Here is a 16,538-nt window from a genome sequence, read left to right as displayed (position 1 = left end):
TGCACGGCACTGCTGATTAACCATTTTATTGCAGCACAGAGTGTCTGCCAGCAACCAATTACTTGCAGAGGCTTCCTACAACTTGTTTCAACGGTTCCGATTTAATCAGAAGACAAATTAAACAGGATGACTAGCCAATGTGAAAATCAAAAGAAAGCATAGAATAATGTACTGAAGGACACTGTTGTGCCATCACATTATTTTGTGGTTTGAGAGCAAAGATCCAGTCGCCACTGTGCAAAACTCCTCAATACATTTAGGTCCGAAAAAACCCCGGAGGCAGACCGGGGAGGCAGGAATTAAGTGTTTTTTCTGCGACTCCAGCTGCTGTGAGAGGCAGCAAAACATCCTTTCATTTTATAGTTACAGTTCACTGATAAAACTCTCCACGGTATGAACAGTGGTTACATGAGCCTCAAAACCAGCCACAACTGAGCAGAGTGACCGTCCTCTATTGACCAATCAACAGACTGCAGTGTTCACAGCTCCACCTTTTAGTACCAGATCTGTGTGCTAGGTACCCCAACAGAGGGGGGACCAAGAATGGGGACGGTACAGAACGGTGCCATTGGTACCATCCACAACTTTTCACAGTGGAAAAAGAAAAAGCGTACTGAACTGAACGGAACTGTACTGCTCAGTGGAAACGGGGCTTTATGAGACTGAGGATGACTTTGTGACATTCCTGGAGTGTGCGTAACATTGCTAACCTGTGCTGCCTGTTGTTTGTGTGTCTCCAGGGCAGTGCAGTGTTCTGGTACAATCTGTTTCCCAGCGGGGAGGGAGACTACAGCACCCGACATGCAGCGTGTCCAGTGCTGGTCGGCAACAAGTGGGGTGAGCTCATCTTTGTCTGGTTCCCTGTAAAACCATCTATAAAGACATGAGTACACATCTTTTATGAGACCAAAGTATTTGCGTAAGAGAATGTTCACTGTTGAAGCCATTTAGTTAAGTTTTCTTTCTGTTTTTAGTATCAAACAAATGGATCCATGAACGAGGCCAGGAGTGGCGGCGACCTTGTAGCCTAAATGAGACGGATTAATGGCAAATGGAAACCTCCTCTTCACCTCCCTGGCTCTCTATCTCCTTCCTTGTGAACCACCCAGGGCCAGAGAACACTGCTGCAGATCACAGATGATACATATGGATACATGGCTCACTCCTTGTCTTCAAACACTCTCAGTTCCTCTCCAGCTATTACGCTCTGAGCCCAGATATTGTTTGGGTTAATGTCGAGCCCCTGGACAGTATTAGCATCGCTGTGACAGATAACATGTTCTTAAGGTTGTCGGATGGTTTGGAGAAACACTCGTGCCCTTTTTCACTCCCGTGTGGTTGTCTTTGCACTCTGTATGAACTTTAGCTCTGTGGTGAGGTTATCCGTCAGTGGTGACCGTAGGGACCAGCTTCCTCCCTGTCTGTCTGAAACTTAAAGTTACACTTTAAGTTTTTAAGAGGCCTGTCTGATTCATTGTATTCCTTTCATTTTATTAACAGAGCAACTGGGCGTGTGGTTTTTAGAAAATGAAAGGATTTTAACAATGGAAATCAGCAGGGCTGTACATTATTTGTTCTTAAATTTCCATGCACCACTTTCAAAACAGTTTGTTTTTCTTCAACTGGCTTGTTGTTCACTGAATTTCTCTCTTTTCCTTCTTTTACAATCCCTGTTTCTAGTAACTTCCATTTAAAGCCAAAGTAAGTGCTCCGTGGAAAGAATGAACAACTCAGCAAAATGGTCAAACTCCAAAAAAAACAAAACTGACCACAATCCGCGCTCTTCATTCCCTGTAAGCTGTGCAACTGATCAGAGCTGATTTAAGTTGCACGGCTAGATCTATGCAGTGCATTTCGACACATCACATTCCTTGATTGTCTGCTTCAAAGCCTGGTGTGTGTTTTTAACTCATCTGAATGGGCACACTATGAGATAGATTTGTTGTACTTGAACACAAGGTGTTTACAAATGCATGGGCACACTTAAAGGAACAGTGTATAAGATTTAGGGGGATTTAGTGGCATCTAGTGGTGAGGATTGTAAATTGTAACCAGCTGAAACTGCTCCTGGTTAGAATTCCTTCAGTGTGTATTGTTGAGGAGGTTTATAGCAGGAGCCGAATTATCCACAGAGGTCTCTTCCTCTGATTTAAACCGATAAAAACACAGAATAATGCAGTTTCAGGTTAAGGGGCTGCTGACTACAGCGGCAGTGAAAACGTGAGTGGCCCTGTCTGGAGCATGTACTCGGTTTGTCCGCTCTGGGCTACTGTAGAAACATGGCAATCTCTGTGGATGAGGACCCGCTCCCTGTGTAGATATAAACAGCTCAATTTAAGGTCCCAAAGCACAACAATTTTTAACTTTCAGGTGATTATTCACTAAAGAAAACATACTTATTAGGGCTGTCAAGCTATTAATCATTTACATCAGTTTTTGCTCTCAAAGTATTTAAAAAATGTCACTGAATTTTGGCAGATGTGTCGTAGTAAAGCTGCTGGATTTTGGACGCAATATTGTCCCCCTGTCCTTCACTAAAACTGGTCTGCAAGGGAGTTATTTAGTTGGCCACAGGTAGACTTACTCAGTTTGCGTCTGAACGCCTGGTCGAGTGTGACTTGACAAGGCTGGCTGCTAGTGCTAGCATCAGAGGCTGTGCTAGCTCGGAGTGCTTTGAGTTTAGGTGATATTTTAGGCCTGAGGTGTTTTTTTAGATATAAATGTTTCATTCATGGGGCCAAGCAGTGTCGTCTCGTCTGCCTCCATCATGTGACAGAAGCACTGTGGCCTTCAGTGACACACAGGGTCAAAGGGTACCATGGAACACGATTAATCAGCGTTAATTTCTTTTTTTTGTGATTAATTGAAATTAACGCACTATGTTGACAGCCCTAATACTTACTGTATTATATTCCATTTCTGCCAATATGTCCCCCTAAATCCTAAACACTGTACGTTTAACACCTGGACACAAACATGGTCACACACACTCCAATGCTGCCTATAATTTACGTTGTGTTCATCATGATTGTCTCAGTGTTTTGTAATGACCGTTTAGTTGTTAAGTTAAACAACAAAGGAACAGCAGTTTATTTTTTTCTAGGAAAAGGAGGAGTGGGCTGGACACACCACACTGTGCCATGACCGGTTTAAAACCCAGTTTTTAAACAGAGTGAATGATTCTTGATTGTTGAGGACGCCCAGTGCTTATTCAGTGTGAGAATATGTGGGTTTTCCAAGGAAGAAATATTTTATTTATATGTCCCAAGCCTGTTTTGTGATGTTTTTGTCTTAAATGATTTTTTTCTATAATAAAAACTGTTTTATTGATCTCAAGTTAACGCACTGTCCTGCTGTCTGCCTCTCTGTGTGTGTGTGTGTGTGTGTGTGTGTGTGTGTGTGTGTGAGGGTGTGGGTGGGTGATGGGGATTTTTTAGGGGAAGGTATGAAGGCATCACGTGACTGTCCAGTACTAATGATACCGTCGCTTGTTCATCTGTGGCAACCAGGGCCAGACGTCTGTCAGGTCGGGAGGACAAGGGCAAGCGTGAGAGACAGAGACAGAGCTCAGAGAGAAGACAGTCAGGGAAGTGTCCCGTCCTCAGCAGCACTACTGTTAGTCCAGCTGTCCGTCTACAAGGACAACACGCAGTTGAGTTTGAGGGAACAGAAAGTGTGACGGAGCAATGATGATGACCCAGGTGGAGACCACGGTGCACTATGATAACGGCTACGAGGATGAGTACATGATCCAGGAGGATGAGTGGGACAGGGACATGTTACTGGACCCTGCCTGGGAGCAACAGCAGAGGAAGGTAAGTCAAAGAAAGAAAAGACAGTGTCACAAACAATAGATGAATCCTCGACATATTGAGGCTGCGCACTGTGTGACGGATGTGAAGGTGAAATATATGTGTTTATATTACTCAAAATGAAGTTAAAATAGTTGTTTGATATTTCAATATGACGTCAGTACTCTGCCAGTACTGTGCTTATACAGTATGGAACAACAGGGTTCATCTCCGTTGGGACTTCAGTCAAGCACAACATAGTAAAGAGCGGAACTTCCGGTTCATACTTTCAAAATAAAACAACGGAGTGCCATGGGCGGTTCTAGGATTTGAGGACATTGGGGGCTTAGCCTGGACCTCTGTAGGGAGATCTCTGAGGATGCTCCTCCGTGACATTTTTATTTTTTATTTTTATTTTTTATTCTATTTATTTTAAGGTATTCAGGCACCCCACCCCTTAAAAACTTTTTTTTAAATTTTTATTTTTAAGATTAATTATAAATTGAGATGTAAAAAGTATTTGCTAGTAGTTGTTAGTGATTTGTATTGAATAGAAACAGAATACTTTAAAACTGTTATATAAATTACGAACAGCACGCCCTTGAGCTTTTCATTATTATGAGGCCTATTCTTCTTTTAAAAAAAGAGGCTATTTATAAAGCATGACGCCACTACTGATTGTGATAGGCCCTACCTGATATTTTCAGGGGCATTAAGTGCAGGCCCGATTCATCAAGTTACAGACTCCTGGGTGCAAAAGTTTGATGGGCCCCCAGCTAACTTGGTGTGGTGGTTGGGCTTTTTTTTCTTGTATTTTCTTTAATAAATCAAGCATAACAAACTACATATACGGAATAGTTCTAAGAAATTATGTAGAGCACTGGGGAAAATGAAAAGTAGTGGGAGAAATATTTTGGTATTTTAGCTACTTTTTTCCCCGTTAAAGGTTTTTTTTTGGGGGGAGTTTTTCCTTATCTGCTGCGAGGGTCAGAGGGACAGAGGACAGAGAGATGTTGTATGCTGTAAAGCCATGTGAAGCAAATTGTGATTTGTGGTATTGGGCTTTATAAATAAAATTGATTGATTGATTGATTGAAGTAAAACTAGGAATACTACAGTGTAAAAATACTCTGAGACAGGTGAGGGTTCAGCTTTAGATATGGAGATGGACAGAACCTTCCGTCTGCACTCTGGGTTCATTTCGTGAGGTTTGTGCACATTTTCTGAAATCATACAGACACAGACGAAACGGAGCACTACCACTGGAGGCAGTGTAGCATAGTTCAAGTGAGATACCACCGTAGGAGACGACAAAGAAATTAAGATAATGGTGGAATGAAACAAATAGGTGATACAGTGAAAAGAATTCTCTGTCCACACGTTGGGATCTCAGCCATATATAATATATTATTGGATTAGCCTTTAAGTGGAATAAACATAGCAACAACAAAAAAATAAATAGAATTGGTGTTTCTTTTACCACAGATACCAAGTTAATGAAGCATTTGTCTTGGACTTCAATTCACATAAAGTATTTAAGTAGAAAAATAAACAATGGCATGGCATCAACTTTAGCCAGTGTATCAGGCACCAGGGGCGTCTTAGTGGGGGAAAGGTGGGACTGATTACCAAGGGCCCCAGTGGGGGGTCATGACTAAATCAAATTACCTGAATAGATCAGCCAAAAGACTGAACTTTGTTTTAAAGGTAGTGGAAGCTCTTTGAGGCCCATATGCCTAAAGGCTTGTCTCTAAACGCAACAAAGCCGAATGAGTGAATGGGTGTGCTTATACCAATGCACACTGTCATATCTTTCCCCAACAAAGGGAAATCTGGGCTCCAAAAATGAAAAGAAAGGAAAGGTCGGAAAGCAATTTTACTTTGAAAAAAGAAATCAAAAGGTGTGTGAAAGAGACATGGATCAAAAGAGGGTGGGTAGGGGGGCCTACAAGGCTGCTAACACGTAGGGCCCAGAATTTGGTGCTACGGCCCTGAGGGATAATAATTTTTACCCCCACCAACTGAAGTTTCATGTAGTTTTATTTTGAAGGCAAGAATCATTGCACTTCCCGTTAGGTGCTGCTGACTTGCCGCAGCCGGGGGTCCTCAGAGGGCGGCTTGACGGACGGATGCGGTGGGTACCAGCTAACAATAGCTGAGCCTTCCAGCGGCTCTGCAGTCTGCTGCCTCTCCACTGATACGCGCGGAATGCGAGCTGTCAACAGATGCTCCTAACACATGATGACGCTCTTGGGATTAGAATGGACGCTGCAGCTAAATTTAACCTCGGGACCAAAAGGCATTATAGTAGGGTTAATCCAGTGTCCTTGGTGCGGAATTCTTTTGTTTATAGAAACCACTCAGAAATATTGTAGCAGCAACACCAGCTCAACTCGATATAGCCTCGACCTCCCACACTGTCACTTGGTTTTAGGGCTTTAAAAGTTGGCCTAGGCCTTAAACTGCAGCCCTTTGCACAACTGGAGGACATGAGCGTGGCCCCTAACCTCCACTGGCCCCCACAGGGATGACAAAACTGAGTATTTCTGGCAACACAAGGCAGCAACAGATAGCCAGGCTTTATATGCACAGCTATGTTTCCAGTGTTTATCTTTTTACTGATTATAATTTGGAGATGACAAGTCGCTCATTGGAGAGTGGTTTGGTTTATGGAGCAGCTGTTGGAAGTGATCAGAATTAATAAAGCACCAGTGATGGTTGCATATAGTAACACTGGTGTAGTGTTTCTTTTTGGCACGGTAGGAGGTGATGAAGTTGCTCTGTACCCTTGTTTGACACTCACAGGGAGCAGCATTGTTCGTTTTTATTCACTGTTTTCAAATAATGTCTCTTATGGAGCCCAAGTGACCTTAAATCCCACCAGCAGTTGTGGTATCTTTCCATCAGCGGATATTAATGTGACCTTTTTCAATCTATTACCTGACCCAGACAGATTCGCCTTCAGCGCTCATTCATGTTACACAGCCGCTGTCTTTTCAACGATTTAAACACTTGGTTCTCATTTATTTTCCATCCTCCTGGACGCGGCCTGCCAGCCTCCGACCCAGCGAGGCCCCACAGGCATCAGCCAGTTCAGCGACAGGGTTGGTCCTCACTGGATGTGATTCATGAATATTTTTAGCTTTAATCGTCACTGGTCAGTAGTGCTGGAGGGGGAGGCGGGGGGCTTGGAAAGTGGGCAGCAGGGGGTCTGTGACTGTAGCTGGGTCAAATTTGGAGAACCGACAGGCTGCGTTTTTTCACATGGAGGGCAGGAGTTCAATGTCACATACACCCTGGGGACTCACTCAGTGGGGAATGTGATGGCCTTTACTCTAAAGCCTGTAATATTCTGTTCCTGCAACGGCACCCAGGGGGGAAGCCTGAGTGGCTGGGCTGGCACCCATATACAGCTCGACTGGGTTCAAAGATGTGTAAGAAAAAGTGCTACAGTGCTTTGTTGTATTTCTATAGTTGCTGATAAAACAGCAGGTGTAAAAACAAACACTACTTTAAAAGCTAAATGAGCTCATGTGAAATGTTCTCAGTACACTGTTTGATAAAAAAAATGGCCAGTAAAGTGCTTAAAAACTGAAAAATGAAGTTAAACCAAGTGTGAAAAATACAAATGTAAAACCAGTGTAGGGGAGACCGGGGTTGGTTGTAACATTTTTGACATTTCTGTCAGTATCTTTGAGCTCTTTTAAAGTAGAGATGTGTAAGATTTAGGGGGGTTTAGTGACATCTAGTGGTGAGGATTGCAGATTGCAACCAGCTGAAACTTCTCCCGGTTAGAATACCTTTAGTGTTTATGTTCAGGAGGTTTTTACTGTGAGCTGAATCATCCCCTGAGGTCTCTTCCTCTCCAAAACAGACAGCCTAAGTGATTAAAGCAGGTAAAAACACTGAATATAGCAGTTTCATTTTAAAAATAAGTGTTTCTCTGATGCCGTTTGGCATGTTGGAGATGGGCCGCCAGCCCAGCACCTCCTTATGTGTGCTCATTTTTTTCTCCTGATACCGTAAGATCCAGATGTTCGGGAGGTGTTTACCGGGAGTCATATTACCTGCAAAGGTCTCATCGCCTCCAAAACAACTGGACCTGGTGATTTACACCAGTAAAAACACAGTTAAAAAGCAGTTTCATGTTACAAATCAGTGTTTCTCTGCACTGTGTGTGTGCTCACTTTTTCCCCAGATAACTTAAGATCCAGATGTTCACGAGGTTTTTACAGGGAGCCGAATTAGCAGAGGTCTCTTCCTCTCCAAAACAAACTGACCCGATAAAGACACCAGATAAACAAACGTGGTGCAACATGGCGGCCTCCGTTGGTTGTAACATAACCTGGAGTCAATATAACATTATGAAATAAGGATTATGACAGAAACTCAAGGTTTTGAAAGCTTTTTATTCAACATTTAAATGACTTTTAACACACTTGGTTAAAAGCTTGTTCCTGATTGGAGGAAGTTAAAGTGTTACAACCATCCCTAGTCTCCCCTATACTTCCACTGAAGTACCTATAAACATAATGTAATTTCTAGTTGACTATAGTTTATTAAAATGTTTTTCTTATTGAGGCAGGAGTTCACATTTTTGACACCATGACAGACCCATTCATTCGTCCTTGTGGCCTATCCGTCAAATCATTTAAAAATAGAATATACTCCCATCATTTATCCACGCATGCCTGTCTTCATACCTCAGCATTGTAATGACCATGACCTGGAAGAACAGCTTTACATACACTGTGATAAAGCTATCTCCCCACAGCTGGAAGCAATCACATCATAAGTGGCAAAATGGTGACAGAAAGTGACGTGAGAGGGGGGAAAACTCTCCCTGCGTCCATGTGACGTTTTCACTCATGTTGACACGCTGAGATGTTTTGGCGTTTTTTCCTCCCGGTCTCTTATCGTGAGGCACAGCAGAGCAGGCTAAATTTAACGCCTTATATCGGTCGGAATGTGCTCTGTGGTCGGCTCCAAGCTTTCATCCGCACAGTGTTGAGCGCCCGTGAACTCTGTGGCTCGCTATTGACAGACTTTATAAAAATAGGAGGAGAAAGACAATGATCCTGTCTTAACTTGATTTACACAGTGTTTCAGTGCCTCGCATGGAGTTAGTTTGCCCTGATGGTCGTTAGCTGTGGAACTACAGGGAGAAAAAGTTGAAATTGGACACTAATGGGTCACTGAAGGTTAATCTGCAAATGTAACAGTGGTCAGAAAGGTTACCATTAATGTAGTCTTGAAGTGTTAAGCTGTTAGCTGCCTCAGTTTGTTTAGATCTATTACAGAGAGGAATATATAATAGTGTAAGTAATACTGGCCACTCATCAAATCAGTCCTCACTTTCAAGAGTGCATTCTGGTACAACTTCCTCACAAAGATGAGGGAGAAAAAAACAAAATCATCCCCATAACTCAAGCACAAATCTCAGTCCTTTACAATCATGCAGTAAAAGAAAGGCAGACTTCATCACCAGGGCCGTAATCACCTGTTTAACATCGAGGGTACCATTATCAATCAACCCCCCTTTGTGACCCTTTAGGGTGATTTGGTGGAAATCCCACTCTGAAGAAATTTTTACCAACTTAAAGGTCCAGTGTTTAGGATTTAGTGACATCTAGCAGTGAGGTTGCCACAGTGAAACTTCTCCCGTGTGCCAAGCGTGTAGAACTACGGTGGCTGACATGAAAACGCAAATTGCCTAATGTAGAGCCGGTGATATATCTGTTCTGGGCTGCTGTAGAACAATATGGGAGAGGACCTGCTGAATGAGCCTGGTCTCACTCCGAAGTCGTCGAAATACAGCGCTTGGGCAGTGACTTTCGGCATCAGAAATCAATGAAAAAGGCGTCCTTTAACATTGGCATGATACGCGGCCGATTACCGTTATAGTTTATTGGCACCTGGTGGCATCAGGGGGAAACGCAGCGGGACAAGGACAAAAGTTTAGGTGGCAAAAGTCCGAGTGGGGCCAAAAAACGTAAGATTCCGTCCTGTAAGATTCTAAAGCTAAACCCTGTTCTTTTTTCCTAAACCTAACCATGTGTGTTTATTGAAGGAAAAAAATGTCAATTTGTGGTGTACCGACATGGTGCGTTTATTTTGAAGGAGACTGTATGTAAACGTTAAATTTCCTGTGAAAATAGCACCCAGGGTACCTTGTACGTTATATCTGGACGTGGAAGGTCCATGACCAAACGTCAATATGTGACGAGGTCGCAGTGAGAATGTGCTGGCTGCATATGTAGAGATAAACGGCTCATTTTGAGGTAACAAAAACATGGTTCTTGTTTTCAGGTGATTATAAAGTAATGAAAACATAGTTGTAAATATTTTAGATATTTCTGCAGTTAGATGGCCCTAAATCAGGGGTGTAAGTAGACAGTGCAGGTAGTGCAGTTGCATTGGGGCCCGTGGGGTGGAGGGGCCTGACTGGCACCTGGAAATACGCCCGTGTTCAATGAATTCAATAATTTCCTATTTTATTTTGAAGTTTTTGTCATATACAGATATGTAATGATGATTGCTGGGTCATTTGTATGTTGATGTGGTCCAGTAGCAGTTCTCTGTTCAGTCATGTAACAAGATGATTCGATTTACAGCAGCAGGTTTAGGTGCAAAATCTCTCAAGACTGACAAGCTGGGCACATCTTTAAGTTGATATAACATAAAAGTGGCAGTAAGACACACTGTTGGTAAAATATATATACGTCTAAAACTTACAAACATCCATAACTAGTAACTAGGGTGCACAAGGGTCTGTCATAATAGGGTGCACTGGGGCCCACGGTAACCACCTTACGCCCTTAATCCTAAAAACTGGACCTTAAGCACCTAAACTGAATATTTTAAAGCATTCTGAATCAAAAATCTTATAGTAGGGATTCCTCAAAGGGCAGTTTTAGGAAGCCAGCATATGATTGAGGACTGTACAGGTACTATGACTTTTTTAGGACTTTTTTTTTTTTTTGACATATTATGATTTTTATATGACATATTTATGACATTATAATACATAACAAAAACTTTAACTGTTGACAATAATGTAGCCCATGTAACACTCATAATACATCCTAGTTTTCCACTTTACATTTGAAAGACATTAAATAGAGAGACAGTACAGTGTTTGACATTGTACCAGCCCGAATCAGTTGAGCAATGGCTTCTGCTGGGAACACAGAACTGCGGTACACTCTAATACTATAACCAGCAGTAATAATAATAATGGCAATTTGTGAAGTTTATTTATGATTATGATTACATTTGCTAATGATTATTTCAGACAGTGGTGCGTGGTTATTCTTTAATTTAGATTGTTTATCTCCCCAAATTATATTAAAATTATGGCCTAGTTCATCACAAAGCACCCCTCAGATCCTCTTCACTACTCCCGTAGATTCTCCCATCGGGCAGCTGCTCTAGATGCCAAAAAGATAAATCAGAAAAACTCTTATTTCCAGTGCAATTTTTATTTTAACTTTTCATTTTATGTGAGTCTTATAAGAGTGTATTTTTTATGATGTTAGTGAGCCCCAAACCTAAGACAATTTTCTATCAATATGTGATGAACTATAATACTATATAATACTTAATACTATAATACTTTATTCATGCTTGTGGCATAATCCATATCATTTGAAGGAGATTTTAAAGTTTTAAGTCCAACTTGCTTTAACTTTACCTAAAATATGAATATTATATGAATGCATTTTTTATCAATAAGTGGCATTTATCTGGTCTTTACTCTTTCCAATTGTCTGTGGTGCATCAGAGCTTCACAGGAAGTAAATGATTAACTGCGGTTTTCTTGCACAGAATATGTCGGTGACGTTTTATAAATCCTGTTTTAATTGACCTGGGTCTTTCTTGTTAGACCTTCACAGCCTGGTGTAACTCCCACTTGAGGAAAGCTGGAACTCAGATTGAAAATATTGAGGAGGACTTCAGGAATGGACTAAAACTCATGCTGCTCCTGGAAGTTATCTCAGGTTAGAGCACTAAAGGGAGATGTTTCTTTTTGAACTTCATGATTTATTCTCTGTGATACCACATCAGCAGGATGATGTGCACATTTCATTCACTGCATTTTGATCACTGTAGTATTAACTTTGTCACATAATGTTCTCTTTGCAGGAGAGAGGTTACCCAAGCCAGACAGAGGGAAGATGCGGTTTCATAAGATTGCTAACGTCAACAAAGCGTTGGACTTCATCACGAGTAAAGGAGTAAAACTGGTCTCCATTGGAGCTGAAGGTACCTGAAACCTTTCTGTGCATATGACTATACTACAGGGCATCAGGTTTCTAATAGGAACTCACAAACGCAGAATATTAAGAATGATAATCAGACGTCAGTATTCATTATGGTGTTTGTCTTTCAGAGATTGTGGACGGTAATGTAAAGATGACACTTGGAATGATCTGGACTATCATCCTCCGCTTCGCCATTCAGGACATTTCCGTGGAAGGTGAGATAATAAAATTCGAAGAATCCAAATCTAGGTCATTTTCTAAAGACACCATGTCCACTAGATGTAGACAAGGAAAACCTATACTGTAGGGGGGAGAGCGTACATCATTATCTGCATCTAATCAACCAACTGCATTATTTGTATCTGTATCCGTACTCGGCAATGGGCAGAGTTTTAACCAAAAGTGGGTGAGACAAGATCAGACATTGTTATTTTAAGCCTGGAGTTGATCAGAAGTTGCTATGTTTTTTATTTACTAGAGAAGTATTTATAGAACAAGGTCATACTGAGCCTCAGATCATTTTTGATCACAAGAGTGAGAGAACTATGTAGCTACCCAAATGAGGATTTTCCTTTGTCACAAGCACAGACATTGACACATTTTACTCAGATAATGCTTGTACTCATAAAAAGCACGTTATCCATACAGGATACTTGTTTCAACCCAGTATTCGGCTCAACCACAGACTGTATGTAAAGATGGACGACATGACAGCTTCCCAAAAGTGAAGCCAAAACATTAAATGGCCCCCTGTTGGCTGGCTGCAGTATAGGTCATAATGCCCGCCCTCTCTATGTTAGTGGATGGGACATGAGCCAAACTAAAAACTCAAAGTACATGTCACATAAATTTTTCCCAAAGATGGTTTCTGTCATTTGAGTTTGTTTTTATCACACGGTTTTTCCGATTAGTTTGGATTTAATTAGTAATTTAATGCTATAAAACAGGGATTTTACAACGTGATTGATAGCTGTGTGAGTATATTGGTGGGCTCACATTCAGTTGCGCTGCTCACGATTGGTCAGACGGGTATGGGCAGGAAACTTGATACCGCGGCAGTCACTACTGTGCAGGCTCTGGCTCCAAATGACATCATCAGAGCAAGGTGGCAGCAAGCGTATCTGGGATATTTTAACTTCACCTCTGTACATTGGAGGCAAGTGGAGACGTGTCATCCATCTTTATTTACAGTCTATGGGCACGACCCTAGTATACTATATAATATATTGATTACTACTATCTAACCAATTCCTTTGAATGCACTTGCTCCTCAGAAACATCTGCCAAGGAGGGTCTTCTTCTGTGGTGTCAGAGAAAGACTGCCCCCTACAGGAATGTCAACGTCCAAAACTTCCATGTCAGGTAAGTGTCCAACTCAACAAATACTGTTTACTGAGTCTGAAATGCTGTTTGGTTTTTGCAGTATTTTATGTCAGTACTACATTCTTGCCGAGGCTGACTTTAAACAATACAAAATATCTAGACTTGAGTGTGGCACCAAGTGCTGCCGCTCCTCTGCTAGAGCTGCACTCCAACTTAGCATGTAAGCTGTCTGAACTGACATGTCGGTTCTCTCTGCTCTTCGGCTTGTGAAGCTGGAAGGATGGCCTGGCCTTCTGCGCCCTGATTCATAGACACAGACCCGACCTCCTCGACTACTCTAAGCTCAACAAGGTGTCGTGTGGTTTCACCTGTAACCAGGATGCTGTGTTTCAGCCCCAAACACTAACACGACTGACTTCCACAAAATTAACACCTCTGTCACAGTGTGAAATCCAGACTGAACTCTAGAACTGAACACCACTTTAGGAGTGCTTTTTATGTTGAATAAGGACTATAGGTGTATCTCTTGAGCCGTTTCCTCTGCTAACAAGTTACTCACAGTGCTCACCTGGCTGCTTGTTTTGATTGAGTTGTCTGTGGGAACAGGGAAGTGTTTGATCTAGAGACAGTTACAAAATATAGCAGTGTGAGCTTGAGACAGTGCATTGGGATCCATCGGACTGTTGGTACTATTTATGGCACTTAGAGAAATATGTGGTGTTTCAAAGCACCAGCTTTGTGTTGTTTACAATGCAGATTATTCAAGACAAGTAAGTTGTCAGTGGGAAGTCCACTTGTTTGTTGTAGGATGAAGCTCTTGTTTGCTGTAGATAAACAGTGTGTTGTTTGGCTAATGGATGTGATGCTACTTTAATCTATGGATCTGCTTCTTCTTCATAGTCGAATGTCTTTAGCCTAAGTGCATTTAGTGTCAAACCTTAAGTGGTACACATGCAACTCAAGGCATTTCTACCTTTAAATTATGACAGATAAATGCAGAGTTTGACGTCTCTATTCCAGCATATCGATGTGTGTATAGCACTTGAGCTTGAATTGTTTTCAGGACAAACAGATCCACAGCTCAGTTAAATGTTTTGGGTTTAACGGATGCCCAGGATTCTCAGTGTTTGAGCATAAACAGATGAGGGCCTCAGTGAGCTGTGTTGCATATTTGCAGAGCTAGAGAGCCCAGCTGACAGCCCTCCCATCATCGTCGAGTAGCGAGTAACGCTCCCTTTCTCTAATGGAATAAGGGGCTGTCTTAGCCAGCTGCTGGGTGAATAGTTGGGGCTTCTCTTTTCCACTGCCAAGTTTGTTTTGTTAGAAAACTGCAAGCAGGGAGAAACGACAATAGAGAGTTTGTCTGTGATTTTATTATTTGATACTGCAGATAAACTGTTCATTGCCTTTAAATAAGACCATGTTCTCATGAGAAACTGGGCTGCTGAGCTCAAATAGGAACATTTGCTTTCCAAATTCGGCCCAGTACTGTGTATATGTATAGTAGGGGAAACACCATGGCTGATTACGAAGAGTGACATTTTCATTTGTTTTGGTAACAGCACACAACTCACTTGCTCTGGCTCGCAGTTGACCCTGAATAGCCACAGAAACATGAGCCTAGTCCCTGCAGAGCTCAGGCTTAGCTTTACCTCTGCTATTGTCCATGATGTCACGTAGTGTTCCCTAGTTAGAGGCTGCCGGTCCTTATGAAAGGCAGGAAGATGTCCGTGAGATGTGTACTATGATATTAAGCAGTCAAATCTAAAGTAACGATGGTGTCGATTTTCATGGTTAGGAAAGGGCACTCAGGGTAAATGTGAGCGATGAGGCCGCACGCACAATCTAGCATATCTATTTCTCTTTACTGCTTTTCCTCAATCTCTTTGGCATATGTATTTACACACTTGGTCACACCTGGACTTTCCAGTTCTGCTCACACTGCCAGGAGGAGGTGCATTGCGCGCCAGGCAGCTGTTGAGTCTGGCTCCAGGTGAGCGTGTTTGTTAAGCTTGCAGTGTTACCGCCAGACGAGACTGCTCTGATCAGGGGCATCCTTCTATCCATTCTTCCAACCCTCCATCCCATCATCAATTTACCCACCCTGCTCATCCATCTATATGTCCTGGTCTGGATCTGTAAGCAGCTGGCCCTGTCATGTAGTGCGCCAGCCCCCAACCCCCCCCCTACCTTTATGGAACGGTGGTACAGAGACAGGGACAATAGCAGCAGCATGATAGCATGATCCCTTTACCCCATTGCACTCTCACTGACTGTCCCATTAGCAGGGAAGGGTTCACTGTCAGCTGTTGGCTTGATGCAACACTCCCACTCTTTTAAAATACTTGCTTTCTCCTGTCAGAGATTTATTTGTCATTAAATCTGTCATGTCAGGAAATATATGATGTATATTGTAGGGTATATATCTTTAGTAACATGTTAGTAGATTAATTTACAAGCGAATTTATTTATAATAATTTCCTCATTTTTTACTTATTCTTTATTTGGTTATTTCTTTAATCCCCTTTTAAATAAAAATAAATAAATAAATAAAATTCAGCGTAGTTTGACGGTTTCCTTTGCAATATATATGAGAACAATACAACATGGAAATTAATATGAAAATAAATCAAATTTAAAAAAAAACAAACAACAACACTGAAGATAACAAACATAAATTACATAAGCATATCAAAGTAGAGTGAAACATGGGTTATATGAAGTAGGGTTAACTTACATAGACATAAATGTTCAGTACAATATACATAGGAAATTGTGCATATTATTTATCAAGATAAATTATTTATTATTTTGTTTCACTTTTTAAAAATATTATATTAGACTTCTTCTTCTCCTACAATACAGTTCCTTTTTAAGCATATAATCGTTATATTTATTTAGTATAATAGTGAAGTCATTCAAGTAAAGACAACAAAAATCTGCTGATTATTGAAAAATGTAAATATTTGCTTTCCTTTGTCATCATCTCAAAGACATTATTTTGACATGTTATACTGAAAGATCAAATGCTTAATTGACAAAAAAAAACAGTTATTGTAATAGATATATATTACTGTCAGATAAAAGCCCAATATGTACAATAACTCAATCATGCTATTGAATTTGAGAAAAATTATAACAACTAATTTTCCTATTCAAT

At 41.3% G+C, this 16,538-nt stretch overlaps 2 protein-coding genes across 5 annotated transcripts in view; both read left to right on the top strand.

Annotated features, from left to right (window-relative positions):
• Positions 1 to 3,336, top strand: part of p4ha1b (prolyl 4-hydroxylase, alpha polypeptide I b) — a 19,326-nt gene extending 15,990 nt beyond the window's left edge. For all 3 annotated transcript variants that reach the window (XM_050070987.1, XM_050070988.1, XM_050070986.1), the window contains 2 exons: positions 741 to 837; positions 975 to 3,336. In XM_050070987.1, coding sequence (XP_049926944.1) covers positions 741 to 837; positions 975 to 1,045 — 168 coding nt within the window. In that variant the 3' untranslated portion in view covers positions 1,046 to 3,336. The remainder of the gene's footprint in view (positions 1 to 740; positions 838 to 974) is intronic.
• Positions 3,337 to 3,515: 179 nt separating this feature from the next.
• actn2b (actinin, alpha 2b) overlaps positions 3,516 to 16,538 on the top strand; it is a 31,395-nt gene continuing 18,372 nt past the window's right edge. The window contains exons 1-6 of one of the 2 annotated variants that reach the window (XM_050071783.1): positions 3,516 to 3,815; positions 11,677 to 11,791; positions 11,937 to 12,056; positions 12,184 to 12,270; positions 13,330 to 13,417; positions 13,651 to 13,729. In XM_050071783.1, coding sequence (XP_049927740.1) covers positions 3,687 to 3,815; positions 11,677 to 11,791; positions 11,937 to 12,056; positions 12,184 to 12,270; positions 13,330 to 13,417; positions 13,651 to 13,729 — 618 coding nt within the window. In that variant the 5' untranslated portion in view covers positions 3,516 to 3,686. Of the gene's footprint in view, positions 3,816 to 11,676; positions 11,792 to 11,936; positions 12,057 to 12,183; positions 12,271 to 13,329; positions 13,418 to 13,650; positions 13,730 to 16,538 lie in introns of those variants that run through there. The other variant, XM_050071784.1, reaches the window with a different exon arrangement.

The sequence above is a fragment of the Epinephelus moara genome, chromosome 19, assembly GCF_006386435.1.
Source record: "Epinephelus moara isolate mb chromosome 19, YSFRI_EMoa_1.0, whole genome shotgun sequence".
Lineage (NCBI taxonomy): Eukaryota > Metazoa > Chordata > Actinopteri > Perciformes > Serranidae > Epinephelus > Epinephelus moara.
Note: the sequence above shows the minus strand (reverse complement) of the source record. Positions and strands in the feature narration are given on the sequence as shown.